General features: G+C 35.5%; 3 protein-coding genes across 3 annotated transcripts; 1 reads left to right on the forward strand and 2 right to left on the reverse strand.

Moving 5' to 3' along the window:
- Nucleotides 1-6426: 6426 nt before the first annotated feature.
- On the forward strand, nt 6427-7947 carry LOC136814373 (uncharacterized). Its single transcript, XM_067070905.1, has 3 exons — nt 6427-6564; nt 7091-7332; nt 7607-7947. Exons 1-3 carry the CDS (start codon nt 6510-6512, stop codon nt 7865-7867), a joined length of 558 nt encoding a protein of 185 aa, XP_066927006.1. The 5' UTR covers nt 6427-6509; the 3' UTR covers nt 7868-7947.
- A 381-nt stretch (nt 7948-8328) lies between these two features.
- Nucleotides 8329-9292, reverse strand: LOC136814374 (uncharacterized). The gene is made up of 2 exons (XM_067070906.1): nt 9213-9292; nt 8329-8868 (listed from the first exon to the last, which is right to left on the reverse strand). The coding sequence occupies exons 1-2, from the start codon at nt 9218-9220 to the stop codon at nt 8397-8399; spliced, it is 480 nt and encodes a 159-aa protein (XP_066927007.1). The 5' UTR covers nt 9221-9292; the 3' UTR covers nt 8329-8396.
- Nucleotides 9293-13909: 4617 nt separating this feature from the next.
- LOC136814365 (uncharacterized) lies at nt 13910-15833 on the reverse strand. The gene is made up of 3 exons (XM_067070896.1): nt 15691-15833; nt 15035-15267; nt 13910-14665 (listed from the first exon to the last, which is right to left on the reverse strand). Exons 1-3 carry the CDS (start codon nt 15762-15764, stop codon nt 14394-14396), a joined length of 579 nt encoding a protein of 192 aa, XP_066926997.1. The 5' UTR covers nt 15765-15833; the 3' UTR covers nt 13910-14393.
- Nucleotides 15834-15836: the final 3 nt, after the last annotated feature.

Below are 15836 nucleotides of genomic sequence, written 5' to 3' on the forward strand. Positions count from 1 at the left end.
GAAACAAAATGAAGCAATTCTATAACTGGCCAATTTAGGACGCAATGTAATTTTTAACCAATAGGATGGCTTCATGTCCTTCCGAAACCATGTGGAACCGTAAGGTATTCATGAATTTTGAATCATTAACATTTGAGCATTACAATCGCTGCGAATGTCACGAAAGTAATGTACCTTGCAGTCATAGGACCTTCTACCAACATATTTGCAATTGTTCTCGCACTTTTCTTTTCCGTCCGCGCATCTTTTGATGAAACGAGTTTTCTCTTCTTTACCAAATTGATATTTATATGTTTGCGTCAGACAAACAGAATTTGGTTCTTGGCACGTTTGACGGTCATTTGATCGGCATGATGCTCCTTTGTGAGCTGAACACTGGTAGCATTCCAAGGTGAAAGCTAAATCATTAAAAATAATTTACCATTAATCAATTTCGAAAATATCCAAGATATTGGCAAAAAATATCGTGGTGTTATGAATTGCAGGGCTCTCAGACACGTCCTAATGTTACTAATCTTAATAATTTTGGAGAAAATATACTTATTTTACTAATTATTGAGTATATTTTGCTATTTGTTCTCATATTTCAACTATTTTTATTTAAATTATTTCCAAACATAGCTTGAAACAACATTTTTCGCACCTTTAAAATCAAAAATTTTCTCCGTTGTTTCCCAACGATTGTAGGCAGTGTCAAAATTTTGCAGAAATTCTTCATTATCGCCTTTCTACTGTATGGGGCTTTACAACGCGATTTCCTCTTTAGAAAAATGAAACCAGGCAATATTGTGGAGATTGCTGAAAACTTAATTGTGCGATTTTTCTTAATTTGTCAAAATTTTGACTGAGAGCATTGGAAGTGGGAATCATTTCCTCATCACAACAAACAAAACAACATGAACTAAAAAATAACTTTACAATTGAAAGAGCTCCTAGCCGGGGAATTCCAGCACCATAGGGTTTAAGGTGGCCGGGACTGAGTCAGAGTAAAAAAAAAGAATGAAAGGAAACCATTTTTTTTCAATGATTATCTGCCAATGTTTCAAGCTTACCTTCTCCCACTATGCAACTGAAACAGAAAATGACAAGAATTTGAAAATTCATTTTGTTCTGGTCAATTCTGTTGAACGTGAAAAAACCACAAATTGAGTAATAGTATTTCCTTTCAAGATGTTCTTTTCTCGCCAAAAATATTTTCTGAAAACATATTTCTTTTTTCGTGAGTTTTAAAGACATTAAACTAAATTTTTGATGGAGATTCCTTTTGTAAAGGACTAGTCAATAATTTATAATGAAGTTTACAGGGATTCTTAAAAATAAATATATCTTGAAAAATATTCCTCATTGAATTTACAGTTCATTTTTCATCATTTTTCACTGATTACGTGATATATGATCGTCAGGAGGTGGATTTTTGATTGTTATCGAATGAAAAGATCCAACTCCATAAACTTGTTGTTGACGTCGAGTCGTCGAGAATTGTACCCTCTAGAGTCATTAGGCCGGTTGGCGGACGGTTTACGAGCCAATTATTGAGAATTGTACCATCTAGAGGCATTAGGCCGGTTGGTGGACGGTTCTCTACCTCAACAAATACAGGTCAGATTTTTTTTATAATCACTTGCTGTCGTCATTAGACCATAATAATTAGAAAAATACTTTTTTTCTAGGTCTAAATTTAAAATCTGCTGCGTTAAAAAAAAATCATCAAATCGTATGATAGATTATTATGGACAGAGGATAGGAATTAAAAATGGGGTACTTAACTTTTTTTCAGAAATCGGCCAAATGTCTATCAAAGTGTAGTATTTGATTGAGGGTTTTCTGTCAGCAGCACGTGCCCTGACCCCTGCTGCTGGCACTAGGTTTGCAAGATGACAGAGAAGTCCGAGCTAAAGTTTGAAAATTGCTGGAGACCGAAATTTAAAAATTTGTCTAAATTTTGACGTTTTCCCAAAATTTAATCCAAAATCATCACATTTTTGCATTGAGACTTTCCTTTGATTTTCCCAAATTTGGAGCCTTCATTAGAGACTTGATTGATTATTTCATTACATCCCTGCCTCTGTGACCTAGTGGGATCCACCCCACTCGTCACCCCAGTGGAAAATATTCCCAAAAATGGCCCATTTTTTCACCCCAGTAGATAAATCACTCACCCCACTGGAATCCTGTAACTGAAAATGACCCCTTCGAAAGATACGAAGAATCTGCACATACCCCACTCAAAATTTTATGATTTTGACGTACCACAGTAGGATTCTCACATCAAAAGGTTCACCCCACTAGAATCTTCCCTTCTCTTATCGAATCCACTTTTTGAATTAACGAAATGCACAAAAAGGCTCAATTTTTTGCTCCCTTCGCTCGCAATCAAAACTGTATAATTGTCCATATCACCGCGTCGTCAAAAGTAGTAGCAAATTATGATCTAAAGTGATAGTCTAGAATATATCCCATATGTATGAAAGTCCTTATCTTTAATAAAAAGGCAAGAGCAAAATGTTTTTCCGCTTTTCAGTCAAGCTTTTCTCAAAAAATAGGTCGGCCATGGGTCGATCATTCAAGTTCGTAAATCAGAAGCGAAAATAATGATGACCTTCAGGTAGACTTGATGACTTGAGAAAAATTGATGAATATGCAAGTTGCTGGGTTAAATAAAAATGAAGCATGAAAACTTTGATAGGACATAAATAGATTTTAATTTTAATTTATGCAGATAGTTCTATTCAGTAGGGCAAAGTCTCCCGATTGGGAGACAATCCTGCATCAAACTCTGTCGTGATACTGGCTGCGTGAATTTGCGCAAAAATATTCTTGCTTGGAAAAGCTTATGAAAAATTTTAGTAGAATATTTTAAAATTTTGTCGGTCAATTTTAAATTCATTCAGTCAAAAGTTGATAAATTCATTTATCTATTTCCATTGATCCATTTTTTAGCTTCCACTTTTGCCCGAATTTCCTCCTTTTTCACTTTGTATGGATTGACGTTGTATGGACGTTGAATGAATGTTGCTCTTGCAAAATTGTTTCCCCTTCGGGAGGCGTCTCCCAAACGGGATTCGTCTCCCGATCGAGGTATATTGCCCTATTGTTAGTAATGGATGATGTTTTGTGTTTTTATGATTAAAAGTCTTATACCTCACAGTTTCAACGCAGTTGAAAAATATATTCCCTATCAGTAGCCTCAGATAGTGTAACAACAACTCCGCACTACATTTCATAATTTAACATTCGACTAGCACTGCTAGCTACTCTACCTCAGAATAAATTTTCAGAAAGATTTTCTACACCCCAGTGATAATCAAGCAAAAATTGGTCACCCCACTCAATTTTTCGGGAAATATCTTGCACCCCAGTGAATTTCAGATTTTTCACATCCCACCCCACTGGATGTTTCACACCCACTGGGGCACAGAGACAGGGGTGTTTCATTGTTTTTGACATCTGACAGTGTGAAAAAGGGACCCCTATGCCTCGTACGTATTTTGTTTCAGTGCAGTCTCTGGCCCTTTCCCTTGAAGCATTCAATCCCGGAAAAAAGTGATCAGTTATGGTTATGGTTCGCGATTAAAAGATGATGAAAGCCCAAGGTTCGGTAAAGAGATGGATCTTTTGGTCAATAATGGCCCCTTACAAGTCGCTTTTCCGTACCAAAGTCATAAAATGAACAAACTATTGTTTTTGACAGATAAACACAAGAGGCTTTAAGCAAAAAAAGTATGTCGCTGGAGCCAGGGCTCCGAGAATGGCCGATTTAGCCCTTTTTACGCAACATGTTTCCTTTAAGTTTGTTTTTTTGATGTTTTATTCGGATAGCTTTTTCGACAGCTAGATCTCGAGTTAATCTCATTTGCAGATGTTTCAAAATCATGGTGTTCTGAAATACTTTGACATGGAGCCACGAATAAAATCCATAAACTACCCTGGATCAGTAACAATGGAAAAGCTTAATTTCGTTTACAAATTTCTTCCTAAATAATTGAGAGTTCATACATTTTGAAAAATTGCACTTGTTTTGACTTTGAGTTTTTACTTCAAGGAGTCGGGAATAATAGAGTGGAATTTTTTTTGCTCATTCTAAAGAAGAATGTATTTAGAAACTTTTTTGAGAGGAAGTAAATTTATTAGGTCCAGCAATTTTTTTTATGGGGAAAAGACTGATGTCACAAGCAAAAACCCTTGGGAACCGAAATGTGACGAAATTTCAAAGTCGCTAAAACGCAAAACCACTTATACCATTGGAAAGCTCTCGAAAAACGAGATATGGCGGATATGGCGGATATGGTCGATTTCTCAACCTAACTCGAGAAAATTAACGTCAAACATTGAGAAAACGTCACTTTGGCACCGTTTTTCTCGAGAAAAAAATTCCATTCCGGAAATTGTTGTCACGGGTCCTAAAGAATGACCCCCTACTATAAGAAACATCGCTTTTTACCATAAATCTACAAGGCCTCTACCCTCTAGAATCTCATTTCTTTACAAATCAACGTTCAAAATTATCAAATTTGGTTAAATTAGCCTAAATTGGGCTTTTCCAGATATAGCCCGTACCCCCACCCCTGTTAAAGGAGGTTCCTTTTTTTTATTATGTCTGTACTTGTTGGGGTTTTTGTTCAATTTCAAATTATTTTGATTTTGGGGCGTGTGACAAGTTTGACTCAACAGGTACAATTGGGCATCTGAGTGGTTGGAAGAATACTAAAATTGAGTCAAGGGCTGAGTCGCATATTTGACTTCAGTATACCTACAGTACCCTGAGTATCTTTATTATTAGGATTTATTATACACTGGATATACAAGTAACAGATTTTTGCCGATTTCTCGTGTACTAGCTATGTCCGCAGTAATGATATTATTGTTCACTCTCCTTTCCTCATTAAATGATTTTTCGAAGCATTTTTATTGCATTTCTTATTGAAAATCACTCATCCAATTCCCAAAAGAGACTTAAAACTTTCCTGTGAGAGTCAAATTCTTCCACTTAATTGCTAATTATAAGTCGTTATGACGTTTCAAGCTGTGAGAAAGATGCAAAAGACGTGTTGTGTATAAGAAATTTAATGTTGACACCGGAAATTTTCAAACTTCAACCTAAAAAAAACCACCTTGCCACCACGTGCCTCCAAAGGATTTTCATACCACAGTGGAGCCAAGACACTCAAGTCTTATGTATGTTAATTTCAGCTCTTCTGGGGACAGTCTTGGAAAGATATTTCCAATTGAAATCTTCGTGTCACTATAAGCATTTTGTCTGAATTTCTTGTCTAATGATGTTTTTCTCACATTACATTTCACAAATGTATCCAGCTCGGAATGCTAGCCTTATTTTCAAACTTTTTTTCTGCAAATGTACGAAAAGAAAGAGCTAGAGAACTTTTTAAAAATAAGACTGATAAACATTTTTAAAAATCAGACATCTTCGAGCCGCCATGACAGTTGTCCTTTGCGGACAAAGCTAGAACATCAATTGTTTTCTGAAACAATGAAAATACAATGTTCGCTCTCCATCGTTTTATGAGTCGTTTATCCAGTGTATAATAAATCTTTGATCAGAGGTTAAGTTTTCAAAGAATATATTAACCTCTGAAGACCAATAATAGAAATTTTATCGCGCATGTGTCAATCTAATCACTGTAGAAAGAATCAAAGATGAAGAGCAAATATTACCTTATTAATGTCTAGCAGACTGTATCAGTATGCAGTTTAATATTTATAAATTCCCCAGAAACCTGCAAGTTTAATTGAAGTGAGTTTCTTTCGAAAGAAATCTTTTACATGATCCCCAAATGTATATCAGTAATTACTAAATTATTAATTATGGAAATGTCACTTTAATTGAATCGAAATAATAGACAGACTTTATGTTATGATTCTCTATCACTGACTCTTTTTAAAAATCATTGATGATATTTTTTAGTTGTGTTTTCAACGACGGGAATAAAAATATCAACTTTGAACTTCATTCAAGTTCTTGGATGGTCGTCATGGTTACTTTTGTCTTCGTTGATTGCGCGCTGAATAGAATCTCGATTGGTCGGCACAGCGTCGATATATGATTTCAACCTGTGCTTTTCACGGTATACCTACAGAGGTTCAGCTGCGGTCTGACCTGTTTTTGATCATACTCCACATCTTATCCCCCTATTATTATTTTCTTAAGAATGGGACAGTTTTATTTTTTGATCGTCATATTTTATAGTCAAACAGTCCATTTCAACACTTTTACTCAGTAAACTTTCACGGAAAAATGAACTGTAAATTCAATGAGGAATATTTTTCAAGATATATTTATTTTCAAGAATCCCTGTAAACTTCATTATAAATTATTGACTAGTCCTTTACAAAAGGAATCTCCATCAAAAATTTAGTTTAATGTCTTTAAAACTCACGAAAAAAGAAATATGTTTTGAAAAACTTTTTCATCGATGAAAAAAAGAACATCAATTCAAATTTGAGAAGTTGCTTGAAAATTGAAACTAAGAAGAAATTATTGTACCCCTGAAATGGGCCTAGTAAACCTTTTACTACATTTATCAATAATATTTTTGGTTTTATCAGGTATGCCTAGCCCGTTAATCCTAAATATATCGGTTTTAGTCTTTAGCTTTAGCTGTTTATGCTTTAGTTAAAGGTTTTGTTTTTAAGTAAGAGTGATATCGTTTGCTTGCTCGTCACTTTTAATTCACAAGCTTTTTCACATTGAATTGACACGAATGTGGAGCAAGATTAGTCAGAAAAAGGAAAAGAGAAAAATTTTTTTTTGCTTATATCAGCATAATATAACAAAAGGTAGACACTGTCCTGAAATGAAATATGTGTCTGAAACGGGAACACTTATGTAAAAATAAAACCTTTAGTGGTAAGTATAATAGTGGCTGTTATAATACTGGAAAAGCTTGGTTAACTTCAGAGCATGCTGTCGGCTTTCTTTTTTTCGTACGTGAAAATTATCTGCAATGCAATAGATTTGGTTATTTTTGCGATCAAGAAAGAATTTCTAAGGGTTTTTCCTTACTTCTCCGAAAACTTTAGTTGATTGTGCTAAAAAGATTAGTCATGTTCACTTCCCTCTTTGTCATTTCAGCCACTCCGCCCTTGAAATGCCACTATTGCCATGACTACGAAGAAGAATGTCTTAAAACAAATGACGTCACTTCATGCCCAGGCTCCCAATATTCATGCCTGCTCCACTATGAAGAAACCAAAATTTTGAATGAGGATGGCAGATATGATTTCAGTCGAACGGTGACACAAGATTGCGTGGTCGAAAATCGAAATTATTGTGAGAATAGAATGAGATCGGACCCTGGGATTCTATCGTGTAAAGTGAGTAACACTAAGTTATTTTCAGATCAATGGAAAAAGAACTGTCAGATGAATTTTAATTCTCTCACAATATTTTGAAGTGAGGGTTTTGTTTATTTGATTATAAGTTTTGTGGGGATAAAAATTTGATATGATTTTCCATTGGGGACAATATTTTGAAAAAATTTTAAACAGTTGGAGAGGTCCCAATCAGGTCTGAAAATGGGGGTGTATTGAAAGTTTAACAGTCATGCACTATGTACTGAGATGACAACCATTGTATTTTCCTTTACAGGCTTACTGGTGTTACAAAGACTTGTGTAATTTCCCTGCATCTAAAGAAGAAAAGACACAGGAAGAAATTACCAGCAATATAAGTGACGAAGAAAGTAAAAGTGAAAAGGAAAATTCTTCAAAAGGAATTATTGTTGATAAAAACAAGAAATTTGGACAGTTTACCAAATCAAAGGCTGAGATGTTGATGGCCACTAAGCTGGTGGATTGCTTGACAGTGATTATTGTTTATAAGTTGCTCGTTGTCCTTCTCTTCAGGTAGTTTTTGATAATTGGATGTATGTCTTCAATATTTGTGTGCACTGTACGGTATAGGTACCATAGCAATGGCAACAACAATTTGAGAAGACAGAGAGAAGATGAAAGTCAGGCAGATATGGATATTTGAAAACTATTTGAAAAGAAGAAGGCTACCTAAGGAAAGAATTATCTAGGAATCGTAACCACCAGACTGGCTTCCCTGTAAAATTTCTTGAACCATCTGCTCATGCAAAATTTAAAGATTCTAGCAATGTGAATTTAGGAGCGGGACTACAAACAAATACTCTCCATTATTATTGACTTATGTCTTGTGCGATTTTCATGATGCAATGATTTTTCTATCATTGTGATATTTCATAGTATACAAAAGAAGAATTATTTTATTTAACAAAAATATGTAAGAAATTTCTAATTGCATATTAGACAAGCTAAATTCTGTCCGAACCAAAGGTTGCCTCAACAGTCATCCATCGCTGTCTTTTCCTCTTCATAGGATGTACCTCTTATGACCAATAGATATTCGCATTCATTTACCCCCATAACCCAGCAGATTCGAGGTCTTGTCTTTTATCCTCTTGAATTTCTATGATATTAAAATGTCTTAAAGCCTCGTCTACATCGAGACGCAACTTCACTAAGCTTTCTACCATAGCTTTATTATCGCGTTCTAACAAATCCGAAATATCATTCGTTGTCATTATTTCCGGATCCTGTCGAGGTTTCAGTTGGACTCGCTTACTATAAAGTCTGACGTCATCAATGTCTCGCTTGCCCCATAACCCTTCACCAAGTTCTTCCTGTCGTTTCCCCCAAAGACCAGCATCTTCGGTGTCTTGGTAAAGAGAGTTTCTCTTTCCCCATCGTATAGGGTTTGCTTCATACCCTGGCTCGTATGGTATTGAACGTTGATATTTGAGTGGATATGAGGGTCGTAGGTAGGGTTGTGCGCTTGTTGTTGAAAAGAAGACAACCCCTAATGTCAGCAATGTACATAGATGTGTACTGAAAAGAAATAAAAGTCTGGTGAGTTTTTTTTTTTTTGAAAGATGTTACGGCTTTTTTGGTTGGAGATGCTAGAATTTGAAATCCCGTCACTTTTTTGGTCCCCCAGCCAGTGATGATATGCTCTATCAGGAAAACCGTCAATTTCTTTCACTTGCCCCATCACCCCATGAGCTCATCAAAATAAAGATGTGTTTCCTAGCCTATAGATATTGTAGCTCTTAGAAAACTCACACTTGTAAATGGTACTAAATGGTAAACCAACCAGACCATTGAAACAATGGGGTTTCGTAGTAACCTTAGTGTGCTTAATGTAGAAGCACGAAAAATGAAGTATAACTCACCTATCCATGATACCAATTTGACAAATCTATACCGATATATATGAAAATCTATCAAAAATGAAGAATGAAGAGAAAATAGGTAGCTGACTGTTTCTACTTTCGTTTTATACCACTCTGTTCGAACAATAGACTATTACAAATGAGTATTTTAATACGGGAGAGAAAAACAATGAAAAGATGACGGAGGGAAGAGGGAGAGAGGACGCGGGAAATCCGAACTAAAACAAAAACAAGCCTGTCTCTTACATCATACACAGTAGGGAGTCTTCTAAATCGATTCATTGAAAGATATCCATTACAAAAACGGACACAATTGTAAACGATATACCCTTCTTATCAAGCTCCTATTATTTCTTCATCTCTGTTTAGAATTCTATCTTTTCCCTACCAAATGGGGAAATTATTCGCTCCTTTCTTCCCAACATGAGGTCCGTACCCTCAAAAAACAAGCGCTCTAATAATAAACCACATTTGACCAAAATATGTTTTTATTTTTATCAAAAATATTCTACGACCATATCTCAAGTCTTATATGCTGTCGTCATCCTATATATTTTTCGATTCTTGTCTTTTAAGGCCGGATTAGCTCCCCTTGGGTAGTATTCTCATGTTAAATCCGGCCACGCAAGAAATAATTACGCCGGAAAATCTTTCCTTTGCCATAACTACACCCGTTTAAGATCTGAACAAGAAGGGCTTTTCCTAAGTGGCTTTGATTATTACACCCCCTTCTCACAGATCCGGTAGAATTTTTTCATCCAGTTGGGATGTACCGTGAAAAGCACAGGTCGAAATCATATATCGACCTGTGCCGACTAATCGAGATTCTATAGAGCCCAACGCTGAGAAAAGTAACAATGACGACAATCCAAGATCTTGGATTAAGTTCAAAGTTGATATTTTCATTTGCGTCGTTGAAAACACAAATAAAAAATGTCATCAACGCTTTTTAAAAAGAATCATAACAACATAAAGGTCTGCCTATTATTTCGATTCCATTGAAGTAACATTACCATAATTAATAGTTTAGTAACTACTGTTATACATTTGGGAATCATGTAGAAGATTTCTTTTAAAAAAAATTAATTTCAATTACACTTGAAGGTTTCTGGGAAATTCGCCAATAGTAAACATGCATATTGATACAGTCTGCTAGACACTAATATGGTAATATTTCCCGGGGGGGGGCACTCGATACACATTCTCAGACTTTTGAGAATAGACAAAAAAAATGGTCACGAAGTTTCAAAGGAACAAGCTGGAAATACTACAACCTGCGCCAGGAAACAAAAGAAGAAAATAAACCGGTTCATTCGAAATTCAAAGATTTTTACTCGAAAATTAGTTCAAATAATATTGGGAAAAATTGCATTTTTGATACAATAAGTAACTGAGTGTTTAAAAATGGTCCTCAACGGTGGCAAATAAAATGATCTGCAAAATAATTCAAAAGAGTGAAAGCTTATTGCATAAAATAAAAAGCTCCAAATCAAGAATGAAAAAGGAGCCAAACTGATAACATCAAAATGAGGTCATTATTCTTCGTCATTTAGAAGTTCTTCTTCGACAATGTAGGTCTTATATTTTCGATTGTTCATCGCTCGTTTCTTGCCCCATACATATTGTCCGCAACTCGACTCATCACAATTGCTAGATAAAGCCCTTTTCACATCATCAGCAGCCAGCAGTGCATCTAAAAGCTCATCCACACTACGCAATTCGCGTCGGTTATCTTCGAATTCCGGAAGAGGAGCACTGATCAGCCATTTGATAGGCATGGCGTTGATAAACATCGGGAGTAAAACCATACATAACAAAACGTAACTGGATAAAGTTGAATTCTGTGCCATTTTTCTGATTTTAAAGTTTTAATCTCTGAAAATAAAATTACGATAAATCTAATGATAAATCGTGTGAATTAGAAGGGAATCAAGACAAAGACTAGTTTTCAATAAATGGAATGTTACACTTTTTGTCTCATGTTGCCTGAGGTAGAAGCATTGATTTGCCAGCTATTATATTGGCGGAAAGACCACTGGTTCGTGTCCTATAAATAAGAATATTGTGTAAAGATTGTGCACAAAGGCATACAAGCATGAGACTTTGCACAATTGTAGTTTAGGGGTCAAAAATGGATTTAAATCTCAGACCCAAAAAAATGGCACCTGTTTGTGTATTTTACAGACCAGAACAAGTTCCCAGCCTAAAATGAATTTTTTTTCTCCAAAGTATGTCATGTTACATACCGTTGGAAAGCAATGCTCGTTTAGAAAAACATTATAACCCATATCTGAAAATGAAGCCAATAAAAGTTATTGCGGATGGCTTTTTAAAAAATGACGTCATTGGTGACGTCAGCAAAAATTCAAAGACCACCCGAAAAAAGTTTATTTCTATAAAATTAGATAGAGAACCTTTCAATGTCTAAATGGAAAGCTTTGGTCGAGAGTTAGACTTACTTGACATTGAATGTCGCGTTTTTATGACCTTCGAAAGCCTTAGGCTAAATAGGTTGCATCGGGCATGCCCTAGACAGGAGACCCGTCGTGTGTTTTTTATAATTTGATGTACACAAGACGGGTTCGAGCCACAGATATCTGTAAAGCCCGAAGGGCTAGATTTGCGGCTTTTATCGAAAAGTGAAGCCTAGGTTTGGAAGGATTTCCTACCAAAGTCACGTGACTAAAATATGCAATTTCACCGGTTTGAGAGATGTGAAATAGCGTTTGCCGCCTACGTTTTTTGATCTCGCGCTCCAAAAACAATTAAAATGCTAGATCCTATCCATCGGCACGAAATTTAAAAAGTCAAATTTTGGCTTCACTTTTTTTTGCTGGAGAAAGCTTAAAGTTGCCTATCTAGCCCTTCGGGCTTAGATATCTGTGGTTCGAGCTGTTTGGACCACAGATATCTAAGCCCGAAGGGCTAGATTTGCAACTTTAAGCTTTCTCCAGCAAAAAAAAGTGAAGCCAAAATTTGACTTTTTAAATTTCGTGCCGATGGATAGGATCTAGCATTTTAATTGTTTTTGGAGCGCGAGATCAAAAAACGAGACAAAGAGAATTCATTTTAGCCTGGGAACTTGTTCTGGTCTGTAAAATACACAAACAGGTGCCATTTTTTTGGGTCTGAGATTTAAATCCATTTTTGACCCGTAAACTACAATTGTACAAAGTCTCATACTTGTACGTCTTCGTGCACAATGTTAATGACTTTTTGGCACAGTTAGACTGCACTATATAAAGATGTTCAAAAAAATTACCACCAACTTTGAAATTTCAGAGTGAAGACGAAAAACTGTCTTGAGATGAAATGTACAAAATATTGTGACCCTTCGAATTTTTGTTTTCATCGATGGTTGATAGATATCGAGAGAAAGATAAAGCAAATATCTAGAAAATACAAAATTTTATTCTTCACTTCAATCTCCCCATCTTTATCCTGAAGAAAAATTCACAAATTTCGACACTAAGCCGAAGTATATTTCGTATCTGCCAAACAGATGCAAATTTTTTTGAAAATTTGTAGTCAAAACAACTTTTTGCGAAAGCCTTATAGAGATATGTGCCTTATTGAAGGAAAATAGGATAAATTAAGTAAAAATCAGGGGCGGTCCTTGGCTAAGTGATTAAGCTTATGTAAAAAAAAACAGCACGAACGAACAGTTTGGTCCTGTTTTTACTTTTCTTGGTGTTGATTAGAAATTACATGAAGAAGAAGAAAGAACCAAGGCTGTAACCTGCAATCTCTCATGAGTCAGAAGCCAATTATTACAGAGGTCTTGTTTCCCGGGGGGGGGGTACTAGGGCAAGATGGGTTACGGGGATGCTCCGCTGGTCAGGGTACCTTTTTTAACCTCCACGAGTCCCAGGTAGGGTCGCAAAAACACCAAAATAGAAAAATCAGTCCCTCGTAGGGTGTCTATTTTTGGAAAATTTGAGGAAAAAGTAGAAAATTTGAGAACATTTTGGAATTTCAGTCCCATTCAGGGTCACTTTTTTCGCAAATTTCTAGTCCCACGTAGGGTCCATTTTTCGAACCTCAGCGGAGCACCCCCGTCGGTCGACAAGGGTAGTACCCCCCCCCGGGTCTTGTTTTCCTAAATGTCTGGTTAGAATTAGCTCATTCGTCTAAAAGAAGTAGTAAAAAGGCCGCATAAAAAAAGTATAACAATTTCGGTGTTCAGAACCTCCAACTTTCCATCATTATATTTTCAAACTTCAAACAAACAATTAAATTTTGCACATAACGAAGCACATAACTTCACTTCCGCTGTAAAATTTTTTAAAAAGTATATTTCTCACACATCAAATTCAGAGGAAAAATTAAGCAAATTCTATTCCTCTCAGCTTTCTATCGCTTTAAATATAATTTGAAGAGATAAAATACATCAAATTCCTGACAGGTGCCTTTTCTTATTGTTCGTCCCTTCTTTTGGTCCAATAAGATTATTCCCCTGTTGCTAATTCTGCACTATAAAAAGTGAAAAAGGTTTTTCGGATATTAAATGAAAAAGACTGAGAGCTATGAAAGAAATGAGAAAAAATAATAGATATTTCTTTAGTGTCTTAACTTATTCGTAAAAATATAAGGATATAATATCGAAATTGATTAGAAACTATATAAAAATAAAGGTGTGAATTATTGAATCGTGGGCTAATATAATTAACGCGGATTTTTTTATTCCTTTTTCTTCCTTTTCATTTTAATGTTTTGATTTTTTGCTTCTCCATTTAAATTGTTGAAGACGTCAGTGAAATCTTCAATATCTAACGTTAAGTGTGGCGCTTTTCAAATGAGCTTTTACCCCCTGAACATTCAACAAATCAAGACAATTTTGACTAGAAACGAAGCTCTGTGCAGGGGGTGAGAACTCGTACTCCCTGGTGAGCAGGAGGAGCGATTTGATTTATTGCTTTTATTCATTTTCACTTCCTTTTCACGCGTTCAAGCAGTAAGAAATTTAATGTTACATTTATTCTCAATGGGGATTTCTCAGTGAGATGTCCTTTTTTTCTTCCTCAACCTTTTCATCAAAGAAATTTATCCGATAGATCGATACTTCCGTATCAATCAATCAATCAATCAATCAATCAATCAATCAATCAATCAATCAATCAATCAATCAATCAATCAATCAATCAATCAATCAATCAATCAATCAATCAATCAATCAATCAATCAATCAACCGACATGCCAGTACTGTTAGCAGGAGAAGTACTGTACTCTTCATCAAGTTGAAACCTTTGCGTTATACGGCTCTTCGCACTTTCAAAACTATCGATACTCGGTAGTTTACGGGGTCGTCGTAGCATTTGTTGTGTGTTGAAGGTAATTTCGTCGTCCGATAGACTCGTATTCGTTGTCGCTGAGTATTGTCGGCGTCGTGGGATGCAAGATCGAGAACTCGATCGTTCTTCGGTTGGAGGCTTCGGTAAAGTTCGTCGTGCTCCTGAAAAAAAATCAAATCAGGATGGAACGAAGTCAAATTTCTTGACATAATTCATTTTAAACCTATTTTTGAATAAAAGCGAATTGCAAAAGAACAAAAAATTCATAAGTTTTTTTGGATAACATCATCCACAATAAGCTTAAAATCTTTGGAGAATCAAAACAGCATTCAGACGAGCTCAATTTTCTGAATTTTAGCATTGTTCTTTGAAAATTATATATGTAGTTTGCTAAATTTTCAATATTTTCAGGCTTTCATAGCGAACTAAGCCTGTTATCGAGCCCTCAAAGCTATATCAGGGTTCTGAAGGTGTTCTTTATTCTCAAACTACATAGAAAATGTAAATATACAGATAATTCCAAAACATACCAGCTAGGAGATCTTTGATTTTGTTTCGCGATTGTTGATCATAATAACAGGTGAGCTCGATGACATTTCCGTTCACAGCTGACTTCTCTTTGATCGTCACTTTCTGTCTCTCCAATTCGATCTGACGTTCACGAAGTTCCAAATCTCTGATTTTGTACTCGATATCTTTGGCTTGTCTTATTCGTTCATTCTCCTCCTCCAAAAGTTGTTTATCTCTCCAAACCAAAGCACACCTGAACTTAAAGAGTAATAAATTACATACTAAAGTATAGCATAGTAATATAATTCAAACCTACATGCTTTTTTTATAAGAATAACTTCTATAAGAATATCAGGGTGAGATTTCAGAGTTAAATTAGAACAATAGGCCTATTGTTTGGAACAATAGAAAAATAAGAATGCTCACCCTCAGCCAAAGTACACTATTCTTATAAATAAAAAGCGTGTATAGGCAAAGAAATATGGTTCTGTCTTACATAAAAACCCTGCATAAGTTGACAGGTTCAGAATGCTTAAACTCCTGCTTAGACTTTGTCGAAAATGAAGCAAATGTCGAAGTAGTTTCTTTCAGACAGTTTTTTCTACAAAAACCTCTTCAGTTGCAGTAGAAATTAAAAATAGAAAATTTAAAGATTTTGTAGTCAGTGTGTACATACCCTTCACATCTTGTTTTGGAAGATTTTCCAATCCTTGAACGAAAAGATTTTTGACAAGAAATACAGTTCACCATCTTATAAGATCAAAAGAAATTGAATGAAGTTCGAAATCAAAACAACAATTTAGCCGCCATATTGGTTTGTTT

This window comes from Clytia hemisphaerica, unplaced genomic scaffold, assembly GCF_902728285.1.
Source record: "Clytia hemisphaerica strain Z4C2 unplaced genomic scaffold, Clytia hemisphaerica genome assembly, whole genome shotgun sequence".
Classification (NCBI taxonomy): domain Eukaryota; kingdom Metazoa; phylum Cnidaria; class Hydrozoa; order Leptothecata; family Clytiidae; genus Clytia; species Clytia hemisphaerica.